The sequence below is a fragment of the Penaeus vannamei genome, chromosome 8, assembly GCF_042767895.1.
Source record: "Penaeus vannamei isolate JL-2024 chromosome 8, ASM4276789v1, whole genome shotgun sequence".
Taxonomy (NCBI): Eukaryota; Metazoa; Arthropoda; class Malacostraca; order Decapoda; family Penaeidae; genus Penaeus; species Penaeus vannamei.
The window spans coordinates 46261738-46285451 of NC_091556.1; the positions used below are offsets into that span (position 1 = coordinate 46261738).

The following is a 23714-nucleotide window of genomic DNA, read 5'->3' on the forward strand; positions in this document are numbered from 1 at the left end:
GGTGTTTTCTTCAGAAAATAAAATGCAGGTTATAGATTTTAGTTTTGTACAGCCATATTGTATAAGGTAATGGATAGAATGACTGTTCATCTATGGTATTTTCATCGCAAGATGATGATAAGGAAGTTGTTCAATATGTAATACTGTGGTATATTTTTTCTTGAAAATCTAATGACACATAAAGAAAGGAAAAACTAAGGTCACTGATGGATGAAATAATTTGTTCATGCAAAGAAAAATGTCAGAAATGAAGAAAATAGGTAGCCAGAAGTGCTGCGTGGAGAGTAAGTCCACAGTGACTGGGTTGGGATCGTGGGGTGAAGCCCTAGATAGGGAAATTCAGCAGTGGGGTTCGGGTCTAGGGGTGAAGCCTCGGAAGGTTTTTATTGATGTGGAAGTGTGGAATTCATGTTGAACAGATTGCAACAGGAACAACGAAGGGAAGGGCAAGAAAACACATGAATATGCCGAAGGCCTTTTCACTACTGCTTTGTCAGGGCAAAGCAATAGCGAAGCAATAGTGAAAAGGCCTTCGGTATATTCGTGTGTTTTCTTGCCCTTCCCTTCGTTGTTCTTGTTGCATTTATGTGGATCCACAAGAGTAGCTGGAGAAATAGGGATCTCTATATGTCATTTGCAATATAAAGCAACAAGAGATTCATGCATATTACACCATTAATAATTGGCTGTCTGTAGGAAATTTTAAAATTACTCAATACAGCGGCTCTCCCTGTTGAATGATGTATTTACACATAAGCAATCCACAACAATATCTGAGTGAGAAAAACACCCTGATTTCTAGGTGGTACTCATGAGAGTAACTAATCACTGCTAGGGAGTAGCGCTTTAGGAACAAGTGGCGTGCGACCCAATCAGAGTGTAGACCAAGAATGCAGATTTATCACACATGAGATGCTGTCCATTTTCTAGCCATCTCATTGGTGAGGCAGCTGTCAGTGTTGGGTTAAAATGATGTGCTCTTATCTTGAAAATGGCCATGTCCTGGGAAAGGGTATTCGTGGATGGTCATTTCATCTTCAGAAGATAAACAGTGAAGACTTACCCTTAAATCAATAGGCTGTTTTGCAGTTTGGCTGTTCAAGGCAGTCCATACCCAGTTCTTTTATTGAATACATATGCGACTGCTGTATTGTACAGGATATACAATAGTGATGTGAAATATAATTGACAATACACCCAAGCTCTAAACTGTCAAAACACAAATAGAGGACACTTGCTGACTCTAACATTGTAGTGCTGCAAGGCACAGAGGCACCAGCAAATGTTGTGCACATGGTAAGCCATGTGGGCAAGGAAATTGTCACATATCTGATATTATTCTACACTTTCCAGGAATCATATGCTTTATACATATTTTGCCTCCCCCTCCCCCCAAAAGCCTATGGGTTTCTTAATCCTGTGTTGGGGTGGAGGGGGTAACTTATTCAAAATACAAAGGTTTGCAAAGAAAATGAACACCAGCTTCATCTGATCACATAATGCTACCAGAGGAACTCTGAATTATATATATTAAATTCATGTTGCTCTTTTTAATGTCCATTCAGAATCATCTCAGTGATAGATTTAAGATTAAAAATTATAAAGATTTAGTTTTAATTCCATTTGTTATAATGGATATTCTTTGCCATGACATACTGTCTGTTTTATTTTGCTTCCAAATCTCCCTGTGTGCAAGGGGTGGTCCAGGGTTACCATCCACTGGCCACGTGGGGGATTAAACGCAGTTCAGCAAGATTGCTAGACCAATACTCTAACCACTGCACCAGTACAGCAAGTAAAGGAATATATTTGACAGGCTTTCTGAATTGATTTACGTCTTACCACGAAGTTCATACTTTTCAGACATTGTACAATCTAGAGCTATTGATTTGTTTCCAGGGAAGAAGTTTGATTCCTGACAATGATGGATGACGATGCAGCCCCAAGACGAGCTCCACCCCCCAGGCCATCTGTGTTGCCAGTAGGTATTTTAGTAATATAGATATTTCATGATCGAATAGCAGTTGTATAATCTTTTTCTATAGTGTTTTGGAAAGTCATTTATTAAACTGGAAGGAACATGAAGAACTTGTCAGTGGACCAAAGCAGAATAGATGATGGGAATAATAAGGGAAGGAAGCTATTAAGGGTTTGAATGGTATCTTTTAAGAAAAAGATAGATTGTGGTACCCAGCATAAAAAGTACGTATTTCCAAAGTGTAGTGATATAGCTTGTAGAAATACTGAGACAGATTATAACATTTTGCAACTTGTACTTCAACCAATTGGTAAACAATACATCTACTGTTTTTCTTCTTCTTCTTCAAATGTTTATATTGTTTATATAAAAGATTCTTGGACTAGAAAAGATAGTACAATTAATGTCAACAACTGTGTCTTTTACAGCAGTATAATGTGCCCAGACCAGTGGTACCAGAAGTTTCACTGATGTTTGACAGTGAGGACAGCCTTATTTGGCAACAACCAAAATCCAGCCTCCCAGCTAGCCTGCAACAAAAAAAGGATGTACCATTCACAAAAGCAGGCAGTACAGTGGCAAACCAGAGAATACCAGTGATCTCAGCAGTTAATAACCCAGGAAAGCAGGCTTTTGCTGCTGGACCTCCAAGGGATATTCAGGGTTCTCAGTCTACAACACATTTTAAGAATAGGACAGAGGAAAATCACCCAAGACCAAAATTACCATTGCAGAGCAAGGCAGACGGCCAGTTTCATAGAGAAGCCAGTGGATCACCAGTACTTAAAAATCCAATAATAAGTGAAAAGCATTACAACCCTCTGATTTATAGCCCATCTCAGAAAAATGGAGTGAACAAGGAGGTGGGCCACAGCTCTTCCCCTCCAGTAAGGGAGATTTCCCCACTGATTACAAGAAATACAGTGCCTGTTACAAGAGTGTTAACTCCCCAGACACAGAACACAGTCAGTTCTCCATCATATGAAGATTCAGCCATGCTGAGTAAGAGCTCCTGGCCATCACAAGTAACAACAAAATCAGTCCACTTTTATAAAAATCCTGTGATGAGTGATGAAGAAACCCCACTTCACTTAAAACGAATGGAACAGCATCAGAGATGTTTACAAATGTATGGATATGAAAAAGAAAATGTTAAGCCATACTCTCCAACTATAAGTGAAGGCAAAACAACAGAGCCTAGTAATTTTGCTCAGTCTTACGGAAAGGGTTTGAATATGCCCCCTTCACTTCAGCATAGTAGTAGACTTATACCCCATGGAGGTCAGTCCTCTCATCGTCCATTTAGGGAAGATGAAGTTACCCAACAATCAGATCATGTTTCTAGTAGAGTAAGTAATCAGTGTGATCCAAGTGTTTACCAATTGATTGAGAAGCAAAATGAGCATATTTTCAGGCTACAAACTTCTCTGGAAAAGTTATTAGAGAAGCAAGAACACAATGAAGCTCAAAGGAACAAGGAATCCAGAGAATTATTGAGAGAAATAGTAATGGCCACCAGCGCCAATCAGCAAGAGAAACATAAACAAATATTTAAAGATACCAGCAGTCAGACAGAACCTGATAAATGTGAGACCAAATCAATAGGAATTAATACTGAAATTTCATGGGCAGATTTGATTGCCTCTGTTACACCATCTGAGAATGCAGTTGAAAGAGGCACTGAGCAAGGTGCAAGATTTGAGTCTAGAGAGGTTGGGAAAGTTTATCAGACAAACAACAGAAATTCAGGAGAAAGACAAGCAGATATCATTAGAGATAATTATAAGGCAAAATCAGTAAACAGAAGGGATTCTTCCTCAAGACAAGCAACAAATTGGACAGTGCACAAGGAAATGTCCCTAACAATGCAAGAAGTCGTCATGAAAACTATTGAGGAAGACCCCCCAAGTCCAGATCCTTCAGTCCACATTAGTATGACAGAGTACCATGATGGCAGTAGGCATGAGGAGGCTCACAGTGGTATGAGGTCTGTATCAAGTTCTAGGGAATGTTAAATTCATGATTGGCATTTTTAACAGTAGGCCAAATAATCCAAAATAAGATTGGGGTCTTGCATTGTTTACAAGGTTTGCCATACAGGGCCTTTTTGTTTTATTATTTTTATAGGGTGTATTACAGGCATTAGTTAAGAAAAGTAATATCAATGATAATTGATATTTGTTTCAGAAATCCACAGAAGAAAAGTGTAGATTGGGAAGGCTCTCCTGTCTTGGGTGAGAGTGCTAGCATGTGCAGTCCAGCAGCCCATGATAGTCCTCAGCATCAGGAAGGTGCACAAGCTACCAAATCAACAGGGGTCACTTTTTATAACAATGTAATGGTATGTTTTTCACCCTAGCAAAAGTTGTTATTTTTGCTTGATTATAAGCTCAGGGAACATTCATTTAACATTTCTCTTTTTTTCCTCACATCTTTAGTAGAAGAGAATATGAGAAAGGTCTTTTTGGATCTTTCACATGAGTCAGATATTCATTCTTTGAATCTTCTGCATTTGATTTTAATAGATATGAAAATACATCTCTTATTATGCTGAGAAAATGGTCAGATTATTTTTAAAAATCACTGGTTGACCCAAAATATTTTTAACAGATTCAACATTTATAACATCTGAATTGATTTGAAATGTATTTCTTGCCTTAGCTCCCAAGCACTTTTTGTTGTTGTATATGTGTGCATGTTTATAAAAAGGCTCCCTACTGATTCACTCTCCTATTATTATAATTATTATTTGTATTTATATCTTCCAGACAAATATTCAGCATATTTTGCAAAATTCTAAGGCTGCAGAGGAAGATGAAAGGAGTGAGGATGCTGCCACTCACCAGAGACAGAGGGTATGAGTCTGAGGTTTATGTACTTAAGAGTTAGTAAAAAAAAAAAAACTCCCATTCCACTAATATTGTTGTTGTTGATAGGTTCCATACACTTCAAGCCTGCTCCAAATTGTGTGTACTAAACAATTGTTCTCTTGTAACTCCTTTATGACTCAAGTCAATAAGGATATAGTCTGTCAAAAGTAGGCTTTAAGTCACTTGAAGCCCATCTTATGCTTGTAATTTTTGCCTTGAGTGGCCGATGGCATGCAGTGCTCAACACATGGTCATGTAAGGTGCATGAAACACCCTTTTGCATACGCTCAAATGAAAGATCAATTCAGTGAATCTTTGGATGAGATACTGAAGAGGTTTTCCTTCTTTCAGGAGTCAAACAGTGCCACCAGTGAACAGGAAACAACAGTAATTGATCCCCAGATGGAAGCCGTTAGAAAACAGTTAATGCAGTTTGGTATTAGTTTCATTGACCCAGCTACACTGGCTACAAATAACAGGTATTAAAAAACTAAATACTGTAGTATTGTTTTTGTTTCTGTTTTATTTTTCAATCCAGATAAAGATAATTTACAAAACATTCCACTTGTGGAATATTTCCCCTTTATCAGGATAGTTTCCCACAGTAATAGTATATGCTTACCAACCTGAGCCGTCTTTTCTGAGTTATGGCCTACACGACACCTCTTGTGTGGCAGCCATTGAGGAGGTGGTAAACATTTATCTAGTTGCTATATGCATTCTTCCTACCTTGGTTATTTTCATGCGTATTTGTTCTTATAATGGATAACTGTAACACAGCACAACCCACCATAAGATATCAAAGGCCATCTATGATACATTCCAAAATACTGTGCACCAATCGAAAATAACCAATGGACGTTCCCATTACGTCAAAGGATTGGGTGGAGCTTTGCGGTGTGTCTGGACTTTGATCACAAAACAGGTTTTGGGTGTTGCACAGCACCTTAATTGCCACTGGAAAAGATGGCAGTTTGTATAAAAAGAGAAGTCAGAAAGCTAAGACTGTTAGTGTTCCTAGTTGCAGTTTCAGATGTGATGACACTCATAGTCTTGCCTCTTTCATCCAGATTTTGTCATGCCAGATTCTTCACAAATTCAGATCATGCATAATAGCTCCATTAATTTCTGCATTAGGAGCTTCAGTTTATTAAACAAGAATTATCCCAGTTCCGCAAAGGCACAATGTTACAGATATTTTAAAGGTTAATGAGTGTAGCTTGTATTTGTAAACTGCTTTGTTCTCAAATAAAACATGAGAATCTTTCTGGAGTTTACTCTTCTTTTTAAAACTATAGAAACTTTAAGAAAAATTACAGTGGAAATAGTGGCAAGGATGTTAGCATGAAATATTCAAGTAATTGAAGAAAATAAAAATCTATCAAAAAAATAGTGACCATTTTCTATCAATAAATAAATAAAATAATCATTCACTTTACTGTAAACTAAGGTGGTAATACAAAGATGATTATAGGAATCTTGCTGGCTTTTCTTTTTTTTCTTCCATGTCATACCAAAATACCCCTTCTTTTCAGACCAGTATTGGATACCATGTACCTGCCAGGACTCCATAACATGTTGTCCATGTACCAAAACTCTATCCCCAACTCGGGGCCAGTGCCATATCAAGAGACCGATGCCACAGCTGCTAAGTATCTCTCAGATGCACAGCTTGCTGCTATTGCTGCAGCTTCTCCTGGTAAGACATCACTCATTGGTTTATAACTGTCCATTTTGTCAATATTGTAAGCTGTTTTTTCCCGATCATGTAATAATTTTGTCAAAAATAAATTTAAATAACTAAATAAAAAATTGTCACATCTACATAGAAATAGGTAGGTAATTTTCTCTACATATAATGTAAGAAAATTATTTACTGGCACATTAACCCATATGAACTGGATGTCATGCCCATCACATCATGAAAAACTTTGGCTTGAGGGCTGGTGACGTGAACATGCTGTCACGGCAAAATCTGGCTGTGGGCCCAGCTGTAGTGAATTTGCCTCTGTGAGCGTTTCGGCTGAAGACTTGCCACCTGTGAACAAACCTCTTGGAGGGGCGATTAGACACATTTGGCATTTAGAAAGCGGCTTTAGCTTTATTCCCGTCTATAAACAAATGAGGAATGTAGTGTTCATGAGCCATGACTGGAAGAGACCCGGCTTCAGGGAGGACACTATTTCCATGCACAGCATCCTATTCCTAGATGCCCTGAGTGACAGAACAGGTTGCATTATAGAAAATTGAATATTTCAAGAAAAACAAAATTAAACTACTAAGAGAGATGATATGGAGTCTGTGCAAGGAAAAGCCTATTATTATGTGGATAAAGCATATGAAAATATAAATATGGAGTGTTCCTTTGTGCCTGACCTACAACCAAGCATTTATCAGTGTGGTCATTCACGTACGCCTAATGCCTGTATTTTTAGCCATTTGATTGCTGTGAAGCCTCCGGACTGAAGGGGTTAAGGTGCTAGATTTCCTCTCTCTCTCCTTTCTTTCTTTTCCTTTTTTTCTCTTTTCTTTGACATATAGATAAATAGGTTCAAGTTTTATACATTGGTAACCAGAATCTTGCTCCATTTTCCTTCCATACATTTGCAAAATTTCTAATCCCTTATTTATGTTGGCCAAAACTAGAGGATTTTAGATTTCCCTTTTAATTTGACACTTCTCTTTCTCTCCCACTATAATTGTGTGCCTTCATATCATGAGTATTTTTTTTTATTATACTAAGTTTTGTTGATAATCTTGGGAAGAAATTGTGAAAAAAGACCTCTTTGATTATTAGCAGGTAGGCTATGTGATTTTTTTATTGATTTTGATTAGAGACTTTCTTTCCAGCCATGACAGGAAGAACAAGAGCGGCAAGAGAGACCAAAGCCTTGAGACCTCCATTCCAGCAAATTAAGAATGCAGACACTGAAAATAACTTCTCCATTGCAACAAAAAAGTTTCTTGGAAAATATGGCTTGCAAGAAGATTACACTTAAGTCTTCACTCCAGTGATATATGATGTTTTATAATATTTCTGTTTTGTGTTCACATCATTGTATTTCAAAGGTGTAAGTTAAGATGGGGTTGGCATCTGGAAATATTTATTATACATCAAGGGTGCCAAATTTTGTTTATAGTTAATCAAGTTTCTAGTCCTTGGAAGGACAGAAGGAAAAAAAAAAAATCTCAGCACTATTTAAGATTATTTCCCTTCTCTTCTTCACATGACTGCATGGATTAGTGCGCACAGTATATAAAAATAAAAAGTCGATTGTCCATTTCACAGTCTTTAAATAAAATTATGTTTTAAATCATTGAAAGAAATGTAATATATTACTTTTTACTTTCTAATATTATTTACACATTTACAAATAAAGACATATAAATACATTTTTTTTTTTCCACAAATAAAATCAATCACTTGACCATAGGTATTCAATGAGAAAGACGAGCATATCCCGAAAAATCTCAAAACAGACAAGTACTTCACACTGCAATATACTATGATCAAGTGATTGTTGCCTATATCTGAGCTCTGTATTATACAAGGATGATTTACATCATAATGTACAAAACATACAAATGTCAAAGCATTAGGTAGACATAAGGCCTGAGGCCTTTATTGGATTACATACTGGGCAAGCCCAGTTAAAAACACTGATGAACAACATTAGCAATTTGTTAAAGAAAAAAGTAAGTTTCACACTATATTCCTACACTTGCATTTATTAATGTAATCACACTCACTAACTTCACTAAATGGAAAAACTTTCACCACAACCACAAGTTCCTTTTATATTGGGATTGTTAAAAACAAATTCAGATGACAATTTGTTTTGTACATAATCCATTTCTGTCCCTAATAAGGTCAGCTGTGCTTTCTTGTCGATGATAACTCGCACTCCTGGAAAGAAAAGTTTGAAACAATTTGAACTGGGAACTTCTTTACCATGCCTATCAATTGAAAGTTTAGTAAAATTGGTTTATATTATCAAGATAAAACAATTAAGTTTGCCTTCAGTGATATTAAATAATTATGAAGACTTAAAAATGCGCACATACTAACCATCTTGAACTACTTCCTCATCAAATTTTCCTTTTTCTTTAGCATAGTCTAATGTGTAGCTTAGCCCATTACAGCCTCTCTGTCGCACACCAACCTTCAGACCAACCTGCACAGAATGAAGAAGATTAGAGATTTCAGAAATTTGTGGAATTTTTAAGAGGAAATAGCAAAACAAATATATATTTATATATATACATTTATAACAAAAATATATATATAAAAATAAACAATGGGGAGAAATAGTGCTAATGTAAACCACAAAACTTTTACATACATCCTACATTAAAAAACTTATATTTTAGATTTCTATACCACTATTGTCTTTATTAAACCCCTAACCGACGTGTGGCATGTACATACATGCTATGGCTGTTGTGGACAGAAACACGGATGGCATCGTATCATGCCCATTCGCGCACCACTGGCTCGTCGGACGGAGTTTGTTTTTCTCCAATAGGAGCGACTTCATTTATATGGTAAAGATTTTAGGCAATGGCATCTATAATGAAGGTAAACCTTCAAAATTATAATATTTTTATAAATTATAGCAAATTAAAAGCTTTTAGGTGCCAAATGTCGCTTGCAAACTACTGATCGAGCCGGGCACAAACTGGGGAAACTGCCGATGCTTGCCAACAATCCCGTTATTATTTCCACTCGCCAAACATTTTTACCCGTCGGCACTGGGTTAAAATGTAAAAGATCGAAGGAGACATTAACAATTTAATGTCATTCATTCTGAACAATATAACTTTCCATTACACATCTTCAAAGGCTTGATGAGCACAAATCCTTTGTAAATTACATGCCTGAATTGAAAGTAATGGTGATCACTTATACTTACAGCTTCTGGATTCCTGTCCAGTAGCTCTCTAACCTTGTGAACAGCAGTCTGGGTCTGTAAAAAATAATAATAAATAGAAAAAAGTAAAAATATATATTACTATTATGACCAAGAAAGCCCAAAGACAGTATGATAAAACACAACTATGTTATTAACTGAATATTAAGCAATAATAATACTCAACTCAGTAAAAAAATGTAGTTACAGAAATCTTCATTTTCCCAATAGAACAGCTATGATATTTTGAAACATGCAATTGTACTATGTACTATGAAATCTAACACACAGATTTACAAATATCAATATGAACATCAAAACCCACTCGTGACATTACTAAAGGTACGGTCAGACTACCCATAGATTTGTGAAATCCTGCGATTTTTAATGGAAATTGTCCATTGATGAAATCAATCCACTGGACTTCGCCCACAAGTTTGATGAGATGGACACCTACTTGTCCATCGATGGACGAAAGAAAAAAAGTTGAGAATCTACAGTATGCATGGTATGCATATATTTTCATTTCAAAGCTTAAATATTATATATTTTAAATTATTCAGAATTACTCATATTTAGTTTTGCATCAACATTTACATTTAAATTTAAGATAAAATACAAATAAAAAGTAAAAACAAAAGCATTGACCATGGATTCTCATTTGACTGATGAATATAAACAAACGTGTAGCCGCCAATTTCAAGTTGAATATTCAAAATGTGGAATTCTTAAGCAATTTACTCTGTCCTAGAAAAGGTTAGAACTCTTGAATCATGAAAGAGTAGCAAGAGTTAGGGAGAAGACTGCGGGAACCATTGCACGTTTCAGCTGTCATAATTTGTTTTGATGCCGCAATGCGTGCGTGTGTGCAGGGGGGTGGTGTATGTGTGTGTATAACTGTGTTTACATGTCTGGTATCTGAGGTATGACTTACGATATGGATATGCATAAGTATATCTGTAAGAATATGTGCAAGTTTGTAAGCAAGGATCCCACATCTCTCTGGACTGGGAGACCAGTCAGAACAAATAAGAAAAAAAACAATAAAAGATACTTAGATTATTTCTGATTCTGAACATTATCCTGAATGGCCCACTTGTTTCTAATGTGTATTCAGCACTTGAACACACTTCCAATTAAGACCTACACCCAATCAAACTTCATCTATTCAGAGATGGTGTCCTATCACATCATGGTATGTGATTACTGAAGACAAACAGTCATTCAAAAGGTTTCAAGCTTCTTTTTAGCCTTCTGAGAAGTTGACTCCACACCTACCCTGATGCCCATAGCTTTGTAGTGCATTAATTACACCTATGGATAACGTCGTGGACAACTTGGGCATGGCTCCGGGTGACATGTTATTCACATCATGGACAACTTGGGCCTGGCACCAGGTGACGGGACATTCATATCACACACATTAAGATGATGAAAATATTACATTTGCTGTTCTTTATAAGGAACCCTCATGCCCACACCAAATACCCTGAGGCATTGCCTGCAGGAGAACAGGATGTGTAATGTTATGATTGACTATTGTTTTGTATAAAGGGTAAATTGTGGCATACAAATCATTTGCCTGCCATGCAAGGCAGATGTTACACACCAGAGCATGGCACTCTCTTGCTGTTGATGCAAATATATAAGTAACATTGATTCGTGTTTACAAGGTCAGTCTCCTTTTGCCAACTATTCACATTATGAACCATATTCATGTTGACAAATGTAGAAAAGGTATGAATGAGAATGAATATCTTCATCATGTATTTCTGATGAGGATATATTCAAAACCAGTCAAATACATCTCTTGTATTGTAAAGATATTCATTCTCATTTATACCTTTTCTATATACTTGCATTGTCTTTGGCGCTCTGCCAGTGTGGCTGTCTTGAAGTATTACACAAAGAAGTAAAGTAGTGAAGCTGTGATGGCAATAGCATTGTACATCACTGCATACAATCTCTCAAAAATACGATCTACGAAAATGACTGAATTTTTAAAAAATCTATCCTTCAATAAAATCACATTCACTCTTGCACAGAGTGTAACATAATGATATGGGCTCTAATGTACATAATCAGGCTACTACAGGTTCAATCTAGCAACCAAAATGCATTTCGTGTATCTCTGAATATGCGGTCATGAAAATTTTCCCCTTATTTTATTGACTATGCACAGCATAAGTATTAGTGAAAATGACACCTAACACCAAAACTGAAAAATCTGCCCTTGACATCCAACAGAAGTAATATTCTAAGCTACTTCTTCTAAAGCATTTTCTTCACAAACTAATAATAAGGGTAGTAGAGAGGATATAAAACTCAAAATTTCCAGGGGCTCCATGGTTCTTTCTCCTCCAGCAGCAACAGAATTGTAGGGGATGACGTACACAAGAAAATCAAATGAGCCAATGGTATTTGCACTTGGCTGTGATGTGGCCATAGACACTAGCAACCATTCTATTAAAACCAATAAAATCTGTAATAAGTAATCCCTTGTGATAGAAGCTGGACCCAAGGGATGTCAGTTGAAATTGAAATCACTTCCATCATGGCTAGGCTGTGTATAAGCTGCTGTTTCATCTTTCATATGCAAAATATCATTGCAATAACAAAGAGCAGCAGACAGTTGTCACAATTCCCACCAACAGTTTAGAGGATTTTCACATCTCGAAGGCTGGCCACTGTGGATTTACTGGTCATGGTAAGAAATTATTGGTGCAAGATCAAGATATATGCTTAGGCTCTATCCTGCCAGAACATACAAGGTGAAGATTTTGGAGACCAGGCAAGGCTAGGGTGGGCCTACATACAATCAGTGTGTGTCACCAGAGGATAGTTGCCCTGGCTCTATCCTGCCAGAACATACGAGGTGCAGATTTTACAGATCAGGCAAGGGTTAGGGGTGGCAGCAATCCTCCCTGAAAGAGGGCTTAGAGAGTGAAGCCCCCTATTTACTATGAATGTCCTTTGCAAAACAGCAGTAACTGCTGTCGTGCCCTTTCTAATTGCCGCAGTTCCCTAAAATTATGAGGATTTTCACAGCAACAAATTACCACAACCGTAACAGCATATAGCCACCATGCTCTTTTGGCTGGTATGATAGCTGTGTGGATCAGACTGCCGATGTGTGGCCAGTACCAGCGGGCCGGCAGCCATCAGCAGTGTGTACAGATAGAATCCACACGGTCTGTAGAACTGGGCAGACCAATGTGTTATGCAAAAGATCAGACAAAGCTGCACACTGAATCATCATGATGCACAAGTTGCCAGCTAAACTGCTCATTTTTAGATTTTTTATTTCTATACATGCTTTTACACAACTGTGTTGATGTCAATCAAAAATGCAAAAATTGCCTTGATGCCCTTAATTTTGGTGAAATTTCAAGGCATTCACTACAGAGCATTTTTTAACCTGGAGTTTCTGCCCTCCTTATGAAAATTGGTATTAGGGGTCATTTACACATTGACCAAGGCTTGTGCATAGCAAAAATTATCCTGTATCCTCAAACTTGTAATCAAATCTGCATAAATCACGGCTTCCCAATAGCTATAGTTATATTTTGTGGTAATTTTACACAAAAGTTCCGCATAACGGATCAAGATGATTTTGGTATCAACGGATTCCTCTCACTTCTTAGTATCTAAATATATAAAGATCACTGCATGGAAACCCCCGAAATCCCCACATTCTTGGGCCTGATAATAGGGGAAGGCATGATGGGTACCAGGGAAATTGCAGGGTAAAATATGAATAATATACACAAAATCAGTCACAAGAAGGTCATACTAATTCCCGTTCTCCACCGTCAGCCATCCCAAAGCATGGCTAAAATGTTGTTCTGGAAGTTTTTTCTTGCCAAAATCGAAATCAGCAACATTAAACAACCCATATATAAGAACAAATAATAATCTTGATGACATCTTTATGTACACCATGCCCACTTCAGAAACAGATGTCGTATCTGGAGACCAGTAAACAGAATTACCTTTAAAAGAACAAATCATAGTCTAGACATAATCATCTTTTATCTAAAATGCACATAATGCAAAAACATCATCTGCAGACCAAACACTAGAATTACTGTCTTCCACTCCAAACCACCTTCAAAATATTATTTTGGCATTTTTTCTTACAAAAAATAATACCAGCAACATTATAAAGAAATAAAAAAAAATATGCCAAAATAACATTTAGAGGGTGCTTGGGGTGAATGATGGTAATTCTGGTGTCTAGTCTGAAATGGTGTTTCTGCAATGTGCACATTTTTCATAAAAATAATGTTGTTAAGATCCGATATGTTTTTAAATGAGTATATATTGCTGATTTCAATTTTGGCATGCAGAAACTTCCAATATAACATTTTGAGGGCGCTTTGTGGTGGAGGACAGTGGAAGACGGTGGAGGTCAGTAATTAGTATGACCAGTCACTTAACCCATTCACGCCGGTATATTTTGAAGCCAAGAATAAAAGATTCCAGGCAGCTACAAAATCGGCGGGCGGAGCTTCCCCGAAGTCTATCCGCCCGCCCGCCACTGCCCGCTGCCCAGCAATGTTTATTTTTTTGGGTGTCTCATATATGGGGCACCTGTCGTTAATGGGTTAATACTTGTGCTCCCCATGAGGGGCTGCTGCCCCCTTAACCCACCCAGGAAAACAAAGAATTTTCCACATATTAATAGCAGGACAGAGCGTCAGACACTCTGCACTGGGCACTGCTATATGTTACTACGCTCTCTCCTGCCATGAAAGCATGGAGGATCCTTTTTTTTCCTGGGCAGGGGTTGGGGGACAGCAGCCCCCATGGGGGGTTGCAGGGGGTGACTGAGTCTGTATATTTTTCATATTTTCACCCACAATTTCCATAGTTCTCTCCATGCTCTCCCGTACTATCAGGGTTAAGATTGTCACTAATGGGAGGTTCCACACAATAACTTACATAGATATATGGATAGTAGAGAGTCCGAGGAATCCATCAACATCAAAATCGTCTCAAACTGTTATGCGGGACTATTGTGTAAAATTACCATGAGCTGCATCTAGAAGTTTCCTTTTACATAATCTAGAAGTATCACAAAAAAGAAAAAGAAATAAAAATATAAATCAAAATCCTAGGCGTGCAAAAGAGCCCCTGTGGCCTGGTGACCTCCAGCTCCGACCTTGTGTGACCTCACCACAGAGGAAGAGGAAGAGGAAGAGGAAAAGACACTTTCGTAAGGCCAGCCCCTGCCTCCCTCTCCCTCTCCCTCTCCCTCGCCGCCGCACTCCCTCCGCCCGCGTATTCCAGCGCCCTCATTCCCCCTGCGATACGTACCAGGACGAGCGCCGCCCTCGTGGGAATGAGCCTCCTGCCCTTCACCGCTCGCACCGTCGCAGTGGCAACCGAGGCCATGTTTGTTATGAAACTGAGGCTCCGACGGCTGCTCGGGGCGTTCGCGGGAGGCCGGATTCGCGGGCGTTCGCGTGCGATGCAGGCGAGGCCGGTGACGTCACTTTAGCTGTCTGACTAAAAAAAATTCGTAACTACGTATGGCATTGTTGTAGTTATCAGTATTTCTACGTGTAATTTGTAGTTCTGTACTTGACTTGCAATTATGATGAAGAAATAAACATCATTATGAGAATAAACACCGTAAGAACTGCGGGACTTGGAAAACGCACATTAAGCATCTGTTATATAAAAGCCATTCAAAAGATGTCATTCAAACACTATAAACAACAGTACTGTAGCATCTTCTGTCAAGAATGAGAATAACGTATCTGTCTACAGTAAATACCATGGAATATATATCGATATCTTGGCTCTGGTTTTGTTTGCGGTAATAAGATACCTTTTTTATTAATAGCAGTAATGTTTTTTGCAAAGTTGCGGTTGACATGAACTACGGAGAAGACACGACTGCGCCGTAGTACCCACGCCAAGGTGCTTATCGTCGAGTAGCGAGAACCCAAAATAGATAATGATGATATGCGACTGTTTACCTTGAATCTAGCATCCGAAGATTAAATGGGCAAGTAAGACGTATGCTGAGACCTGCAATCACCGATGACAAGTGTTGCTCAATATTTCTGCATTAATAATTTTATCAGTTTCCTATATTTTTTCCTCACATAAACCAATATGTTAACTGAAATTTCAGTCCAACGATAAAGACTGGATAATTCGTCTGCAAACAGGTAAAGAAATATCTTAGGGAAAAGAAACAACCAAAGTACATTCCGATGTTTCGTACCATAATGAAGGTGGGATCAGTCTCGGAACTCAGTGTGCGTGCATTCAAGGTCTATACAAGTACTTATAGAGACCTTGCACGCACACGCACGCACGTACGTTTGTATGGGAGTGGGGGGGAGAGGGGGAGAGTTAGTCTAATCCGTGTGAGTGCCTTTAACGACAAAAACTGGTTTGTAACCTTAAAAAATACAATCATGGTCAAATATCTACTAATAGCCCTACAAATTGACGATTGCTCGCCGGATACCGCGGCTGCCTGTCCGATCGAAAGAAGTGTGGGGAACCCTCATCTATGGTCTACACAAGTATTATATCGCTTTTGCTCTCATCCAAGAGATATTTCGTCTGATGAAACATTAAACGTTCTTAAAACGTGCATTCTACTTGGTGTTTTGCTAACCATATACCACTCTCGGTGACATGATTAACTAGGGAAATTATTGGTAAAACATTGCATTAACTATAATGATTAAAAACTGTCTTTATAAGGATTAAAACCCGTCTTTAGCTGAAAAGTTGGGATGATTTTTTTTATTTATTGAAAATTTATGGCCATGTAATATCCAAGGTCATTAGCAGCGCATAAAAAAATTAACAATTGGGCAAGGTTTGTAGGCGAAACCCCCAGGTAAGGAAGTCATACAGCATTGACAAATTATTGCGGCAAAAAGGTACAAGTAGGACATGTTAGATGTCAACGGCTGTAGAACGCTGCAGGTTAGTATGGTTTTGAAACGGGTAAAGAGGAAATAGCAAAGGGAATACGTAGGCGGTTCAGGACTGACAGAGCCAGTCTTTCATCCTTTCACAGTATGTGGTCAGGAGCTGAAGAGGAGCAAAGGGGAGAAGAAAAGACCATGCAAAATTAGTTGAGGCGAAGGCTGAGGTCAATGTAGGTGTGATTCCCTACCTTAGGCCTCAGTTCCGTATCTTAAGCCCCCCCACCCACTCACCCACCACCACGGGAACAGCAGACATAGAAATGGGGGAGGGCGGCTTGATGTTACTAAAGCAAGGCAATTTTACTAACATAATTGCCATCCGTAAAATCACTTTCAACAGAATTTTCCTTCTAAATTTTCCCACAACAATGTGCATAAATAGTGACTCGGTTTTATCTGCTACTCTTCTAAACAACATGCATTACCTAAAAAAAAGTGATTGTTTTTACAAACTATGGTTTCACACACAATATCAAGTACACATGATAATAAAAGCAAGTATGTGTTATCAATTTATTGGACTTTTCTTGTATTTTCATGGGAATGAATCCGTTGTATTCCTTTCAACAAAACTATAAATTACAAAACATCAAATAACATTATTATATTTAATGGTGGCATTGGACATTTGCATTTTTCAGTTCAATCACTGGTGTATCAAAAGATACCCAAATAAAAAAGGGGGTATACTAAACAATTTATGCAATAAAGCTTTGGTTCCAAAACGTCAATGTTTTCCTGTTGTTTTGTAATAATGGCCCACTCTTAAGCAAACACCTTCCATTTCTTTATAGTGCATAAAATACATGATTTTGTGGGATTATTCTGCATATGGTAGTAAATAAATAAGGCAATGGAAGCAGGTATTGCAGTATAAAGGGCTTTACAAAGCTTAATAATGCAATGCGCCTAAGTTATACACCAATGACAGTACTTCAACATGTAACTTAATAAAGTAGTGCACAATAACAAAGTCTGGCTATGACTATTTATGAAATTGTCCTTAATAGCCAAAACAATAGATGCTTAATTTGTTTTCCTTTAGGCATCCTTACAATAATGACTGAACACAGAGGGGAAAACACATTGCCGAGCTGTTTAGATACAAGGTAAGGGTAAGAGGGGTTTTTGTAGTTATCAAGTTGCATAGTCCAGGCCATAATCTATTGAAATGGTTTCCAGATATATACGTATATTTACACATTGGTATGTATAATTCAATGTGTTAGATCACAAATAACTCAAGATTATTTCAAATATGCCAAAGACAGGGTAAAAAACACAATGTGTCCATCAAACACATTTGTGTTACACAGCACAAGTGCCCTTATGCCTTTGTCACATCACCTTTGGGCACAAGTGAGGATAACATCAAAGCTTTGTAAAGTTTCAGTCTAATACTATTATTCTATGCTTGATACAAATGTGTATTGTGGGTTTTGAATTTACAGGCCGAGAGATTTAAAATAAAATTTTAACAAAAAGCAAATATAGTTTTAATGCCTTGTAGCTTCAAATCCCACTCAAGTTGACAGCCCCAACGTGTCCAATCTACAAATTGCAAAGTCCAGAAACCGTTCTAAGGCAGCAGCTGATCAAACAAAGGAAGCATAGAAACATATGTTTAAAAAGAAGAATGTTTCTTTTCATTTCACAGCATAGGAATGCAACTTTTGAGTAAAGAAAGAAGAAATCCTTATAAAACAAAGGTTCCTGTGTACAGATCATGTAAATTGATTCTTTGGCATGTAAAGACAATATACATGAGCATAATCTACCTTTTCAACTTCTGTATAACAAACTTTCCACCAAGATAAATTGGATCCATCACAGACATACGACAACCAGCCAGAACAAAATCAAATTCAGCATATGAGTAACTTGATTGAGTCTGATTAAGCAAATGTTAGAATGAAACAAAAACAATACCAGTACATTTAACAAAAGATAGGAAAAATAAAAAAAGAATTAGTAGAGAATTCCGGTCTGGTCATCAACAGGATTAAGCTCAACACTTCTAATGCTCAAGTCTAGTCCTGCAGCACTTGTGGAGTAGGAGTGAACCCTCAAGACCCTTTTAGTTTCTGCCTCCAATGCCATTTCGGCAATGACATTCTTCCTAAACTGTTCTAATATCATTACCCCTATCATTTAGCAAAGACTGTATATGAGAACTAAATATATAAATATATATATATATCTATATAATACATCAATCAATAGAAAAAAATAAACAAAAACAATAATTTAGTGTAATGGACCCATACATTAAAGCAACAGTCATGACCATTCACTTAAAAAACCTGTTACCAGAACCAAATATTGAAGGATTTATTTGTAACAATGCAGTTATCACAGTTTATAGTGGGGTCAGTTTACTTGAAAGGTCTTAGACTGAAGACTTCCACTAACCTACTGACTGGTCTAGGGTTCACCTGTGACTATCCTATCCTCACACATTTATCCAGGACACAACAATATATCATACCAAGAATTTGGCCATTCTGCCCAATGCCTTGTTCAGGTGATACCCTGAAGATTACATTTCATTGACTTAAAACATATATATGTATACTATTCTCAGTTAGGATATGGAAAAGTTACTGAAGGCAACTGTACTGACTTTAGAATAGATGAATAGAAATGAATGGACCAAGTCTTTAGTTACTACAGGAGAGATTACATGCCCTTGAGTTTCTAAATCATTATCTACACTTATTGAAAACATAGCTCTGACTGGCTGCATATGATTAATATTACTCTGACTGTGACTAAAAACTTAGCCCACTATTTTTAGGCACTGTATACTTAATCCTAAGGATCCTTGTATATTTTTGAGGTTGTCTTCAAAGAATAATTGAAGCAACAGAAGCAAAGGTCAGCATCCTCAATGAATGCCATTCACTTCAACTATATTTCAACTTAAAGAGCAAGATTTTTGGAAGGCTATCCAAAGAAAACAAAGAAATAGCACACACACAAAATACAAACAGACTAACAAACAGACTAACAAGGGTTCTATAGAAATATGAAAATGAAGGACAACCGATTTTTTTTTTTATTTAGCTAGGTAGCCTCCTGTATAATTCTTTAGCCACCAGTTTTCATTGTTAACCATTTGTGTTTCAGAAGTCAGTTATCACATAAGGCAAAACAATCAATGGGTCGTCCTGGTAGCCTTTTTTATTGATTACTTCATGCCACTCTCTGAACTTGCCATCCATATCAAAATTGCCATTCTGACAGTCTAGATTGGTTGAATGAAGCCGGTTTACTTCATCAGGGGGAACCTGTTTTGATAGTTGCACTAATTTTTCTATTTCATCTTCAGACTCACTGTCATCAGAACCACTAGCTTCCTTTTCCTGTTCTTGTGTATCAGTTTGATCTTCAGGGTCATCCCAAACAATACTGGAACGGTCGATTGGCTGTAGTCGCGCTAAAATTTCCTCCGCAGTTTCATCTTCTCGAACACCAAGAAGATCAAGATTACTTGGTGTCATGACAACTGCTGGGGGGGCCTCTGAAGGAACATTTGGTGGGGACACAGGGGCACTGACTCCTCGCCCTTCCGTTTCTGAAGACATTGAGCCTCTGTCATCGTCTCCAGCACCTGCATAGTCCTCAAATGCAGGGCCAGCCTGCGAGCTAAGAAATCGGTGCAAATGATCCATTTTGTTTCGCGTTACAACAGCAAGATCAGTTGTCCTCCCCATACCCGTGGTTGAGCCCGAACCAGGCAAGTCCCGTACCTGTTGCTCCTCTAGTTTACTGGCTCTTTCTGCTAACTTTGAATCACCTTTTCTTTCTGCAAGTTCAGCTACTATTTGAGAGGTTGTTTTAACTTTAGATCCTTTTGTGGCCATAGGTAAGACTGGCATCTTTTGGCGAAGAGCGTCAGGCGTATTGGTCACCACTGATGATTCAGACACTACTGATCTTTTCTTAGGCAAGGAGTGTGCATTGGCTGCTATTCGTCGTGATTTACTACCTTCACTACTTCCACTTATAAATTTAGGAGTACAGTCATTACTCAAAACACTGGAAAAACTGTCTTTACTATCTTCATCAAAGCCATTAGTTACACTATTTCTAGGCCTCTTGGCAACTGGAATATCACTACTAGATTCGTCTTCATCTTTTCTTAATCTTTTGTTTGCTGTATTAGTTTTTGCTACATTTTCAGTACTAGGGGCATAGGAGGAAGCATCCGCTCTGGACTGCTGCCTCATGCTGGGGTTAACAGCTGGAGAGTGCGGGCGTGAGCGCGGGCGGGCTGGCGTCGCCAAGGGAGGAGTGATAGCAGGCGAAATGGAGGCCAGGGCCGGACTCGAGCCCGGACTCAGGACACGTCCCCGCAGTAAGGCAGGAGATGCAGGTTTGACTGGGCGGGTTGTTTGGGCGGTGGTAAGGGTGGGAGAGCCCGGACGAGTGCGTTGGGACAGGGTGGAGGGAGTGGTGGGGGCAGACATTCCCGGACTAGTGTTGCCACTGGACGGTAAGGAAGAGGGTGACGTAGGAGGATGCCCATTCCCCGCCCCCCTTCCACCCATCCCGCCAGACCCCGTCCCGCCAGGCCCAGGCCCGGAACCCGCTGCCCCGTTGACGCCATCGGCCAAGACATCCTTCCGCCACTTGCGCACCAAGTCCTTGGCACGTCGGTACAGGTCTTGGTTGGTCGTCTTGCGACGGATGTCATTTATGTGTTTGCCTAATCGGGTGGACTGGAAGGAAAGGGAAATGAATGAATGGTTAACAAGAGACAAGTTGGGTTATCTTAATAAATAGAATATCTTAAAATGTAAAATTAATGCTGGCATAAACATATATACACCTTAAACAGGACTTGTAAACTTGTGTATATGTTTAATTAGTAATGACATAAAATTCATACATATATTCAAGGATATGATTATGAAGATAGATTGACAATGTAAGATAATTTTTAAATATTTCAAAAATAGAATGACAATAAATATTGGGCCAATTTTTTTTTACAATCATTAACCCTGACAGAAATGATTTAAATGATTTAAAACTTGCTAGCATATATAACATAAATGCAACTTATTTGGGGAAGAAGAAAAGAAATAAATTGATTGAACCTTTTAAGCCCTCGTATTTCATTAGAGTGCAAAGTTGAAAATTATATTACAGTGATCATTTGAAAATCTGGACACATTACTTTGAATATAGAAAACAAAAAATCAACGTAACCAATAAAATGTGCATCTGGATGATTTTCAAAGTATCTAGACATTTAAATAGTAAAAAGTAAGTCCCATAGCAAAAGGTTATCATGATTAAGTAGTAGTAGAAGAGGGCAAATGGGAGGAAATTTCTAGTGTTTGGTAAGATAAAATAAGCCATATATTACCAGAATTACAACTTTACATTCACTACATTTCATTTACTAGAAGAGAGAGATGGGAAAGGACAACTGTGTGCTTGGTGCAGGAAGAGGAGAGCCTACATGGGTTATAATAATCCAAATAAAACAATGTGTCAATCATTTTTACAAGAATAATCCAAATAACATACTGAAAATGGTAATCTCCATAGTCTATTGCAAAGTTTGAAAAGCTATATACAGGAGAGACTTACACTGGTTATTTTGCCGAAATACATTCATCATCAGAAATGAGCAGTGGATCCATTATATATAAATATATATATATATATATATATATAAAATTTTCCAAGTTACATATCAAAAACAGTAAGCCCATCCATAGAAGATACACAGACAAGGTGACAATATGGAGTTGCTAACCAATTAATGCGAAGTGTATATGCATACCTCACCACTATTATTTTGATTTTATTATTCTTACCATCATCATCCTCATTAGTAGTATCATTTTTTCATGCACAGATAGCTTCTAAAACCCCTTAATCAAAAAGGAAGAAAGCATCTGAACTTGCCCACTTAACCTATTCCTTGAAATTTACATAAAATTCTAGGAACAAAATAAAAAGTGAGGTTGGGTAGCACTAGTAATTGACTCCTCTTTGACTAAGCTTTTGTAGAGCCATCTATGTGGTTGTATAGAATTCCTTTGATTCCCTACCTAGAGCCATATTCTTGGTTGCAAAATCAAGCCCACTTCTACAACACTCCCACACAGCTACCACTTGCTAAAGTCTCTCAAAGCCACATTCCTATACAGGAGCAAAGAGGCTGACCGGTTCACAGGCATGCAATGCTTGTGTGGGTATCCACTCATCTTCAATAAATGTATTCAATCAACAATGACCTCTTTCAGTACAGTAACTATAAAATTAGGAAAAAAAGATAACATCTTAGCACTTCTGCATGAAAAGCGGAGGCATAAAGCAAAGGTGGAACAACCACTTGCTAAGGGGCTGTGTCAAACAACTTGACAGATCACCAGCTAGCAGATGTTACAACAATATAGAGTCACATATTGCTTACAAACATAATTATCTGTATTAGGAGCAAAATGTCTCACGAAGGCCTGTGGTGCACTGCTCCCCTCTGTATATGGCCTTTTTCTAACTATATCAACTGCATAATAACATTGGCTATATCTAACAGTAGTTTATTATATATTTCCATGTTTGGTCACATTTGTTTTCACACAGTTTATGTCTTTTAGAAAACAAAGATTAAAAAAAAAAAAAAACTTAAAATCACCTTTGACCAGAATATTTATGTTTTCAACATTTTTTTCAAAATTTTTTAATACTTTAAAATCAATAAAAATTCTGCATTTCCAATATTTTTTCATTGACATGGTAGAGCCAACACATCTGCAACACTGGAAGCACTGAGCAAAGGTGCCAAATTTCACAACCTCAGGTGACGGTTGCAAACTTCTGTAGATGCCTGACCAGTAAGGATGAAAGTTAACTGCAGATAAGTGACCCAAGCAGTCGACTTCAAATCACTGCACAAATAAAATCTCCACATTAATAAGTATGGTAACGGTAATAATCATCTTTAATTGACCAACTTATACAGCCTCTGTGG

General features: G+C 37.9%; 3 protein-coding genes across 5 annotated transcripts in view; 1 reads left to right on the forward strand and 2 right to left on the reverse strand.

Moving 5' to 3' along the window:
• Positions 1 to 8239, forward strand: part of LOC113806156 (uncharacterized) — an 8832-nt gene extending 593 nt beyond the window's left edge. For 2 of the 3 annotated variants that reach the window (XM_027357277.2, XM_070124764.1), the window contains exons 2-8: positions 1900 to 1981; positions 2407 to 3965; positions 4166 to 4319; positions 4747 to 4833; positions 5200 to 5327; positions 6384 to 6547; positions 7699 to 8239. In XM_027357277.2, coding sequence (XP_027213078.2) covers positions 1922 to 1981; positions 2407 to 3965; positions 4166 to 4319; positions 4747 to 4833; positions 5200 to 5327; positions 6384 to 6547; positions 7699 to 7847 — 2301 coding nt within the window. In that variant the 5' untranslated portion in view covers positions 1900 to 1921 and the 3' untranslated portion in view covers positions 7848 to 8239. Of the gene's footprint in view, positions 1 to 1696; positions 1796 to 1899; positions 1982 to 2406; positions 3966 to 4165; positions 4320 to 4746; positions 4834 to 5199; positions 5328 to 6383; positions 6548 to 7698 lie in introns of all 3 variants that reach the window. The other variant, XM_070124763.1, reaches the window with a different exon arrangement.
• MagR (Iron-sulfur cluster assembly 1 homolog MagR) lies at positions 8178 to 15269 on the reverse strand. Its single transcript, XM_027364168.2, has 4 exons — positions 15078 to 15269; positions 9762 to 9815; positions 8918 to 9023; positions 8178 to 8755 (listed from the first exon to the last, which is right to left on the reverse strand). Exons 1-4 carry the CDS (start codon positions 15153 to 15155, stop codon positions 8607 to 8609), a joined length of 387 nt encoding a protein of 128 aa, XP_027219969.1. The 5' UTR covers positions 15156 to 15269; the 3' UTR covers positions 8178 to 8606.
• A 1952-nt stretch (positions 15270 to 17221) lies between these two features.
• Positions 17222 to 21446, reverse strand: LOC113806154 (mediator of RNA polymerase II transcription subunit 26; the record flags this gene model as incomplete). The annotated part of the gene is given in 1 exon segment (XM_070124807.1): positions 17222 to 21446. A coding segment is annotated over 1 exon segment (1601 nt), but the record flags the coding sequence as incomplete, so codon positions are not given.
• Positions 21447 to 23714: the final 2268 nt, after the last annotated feature.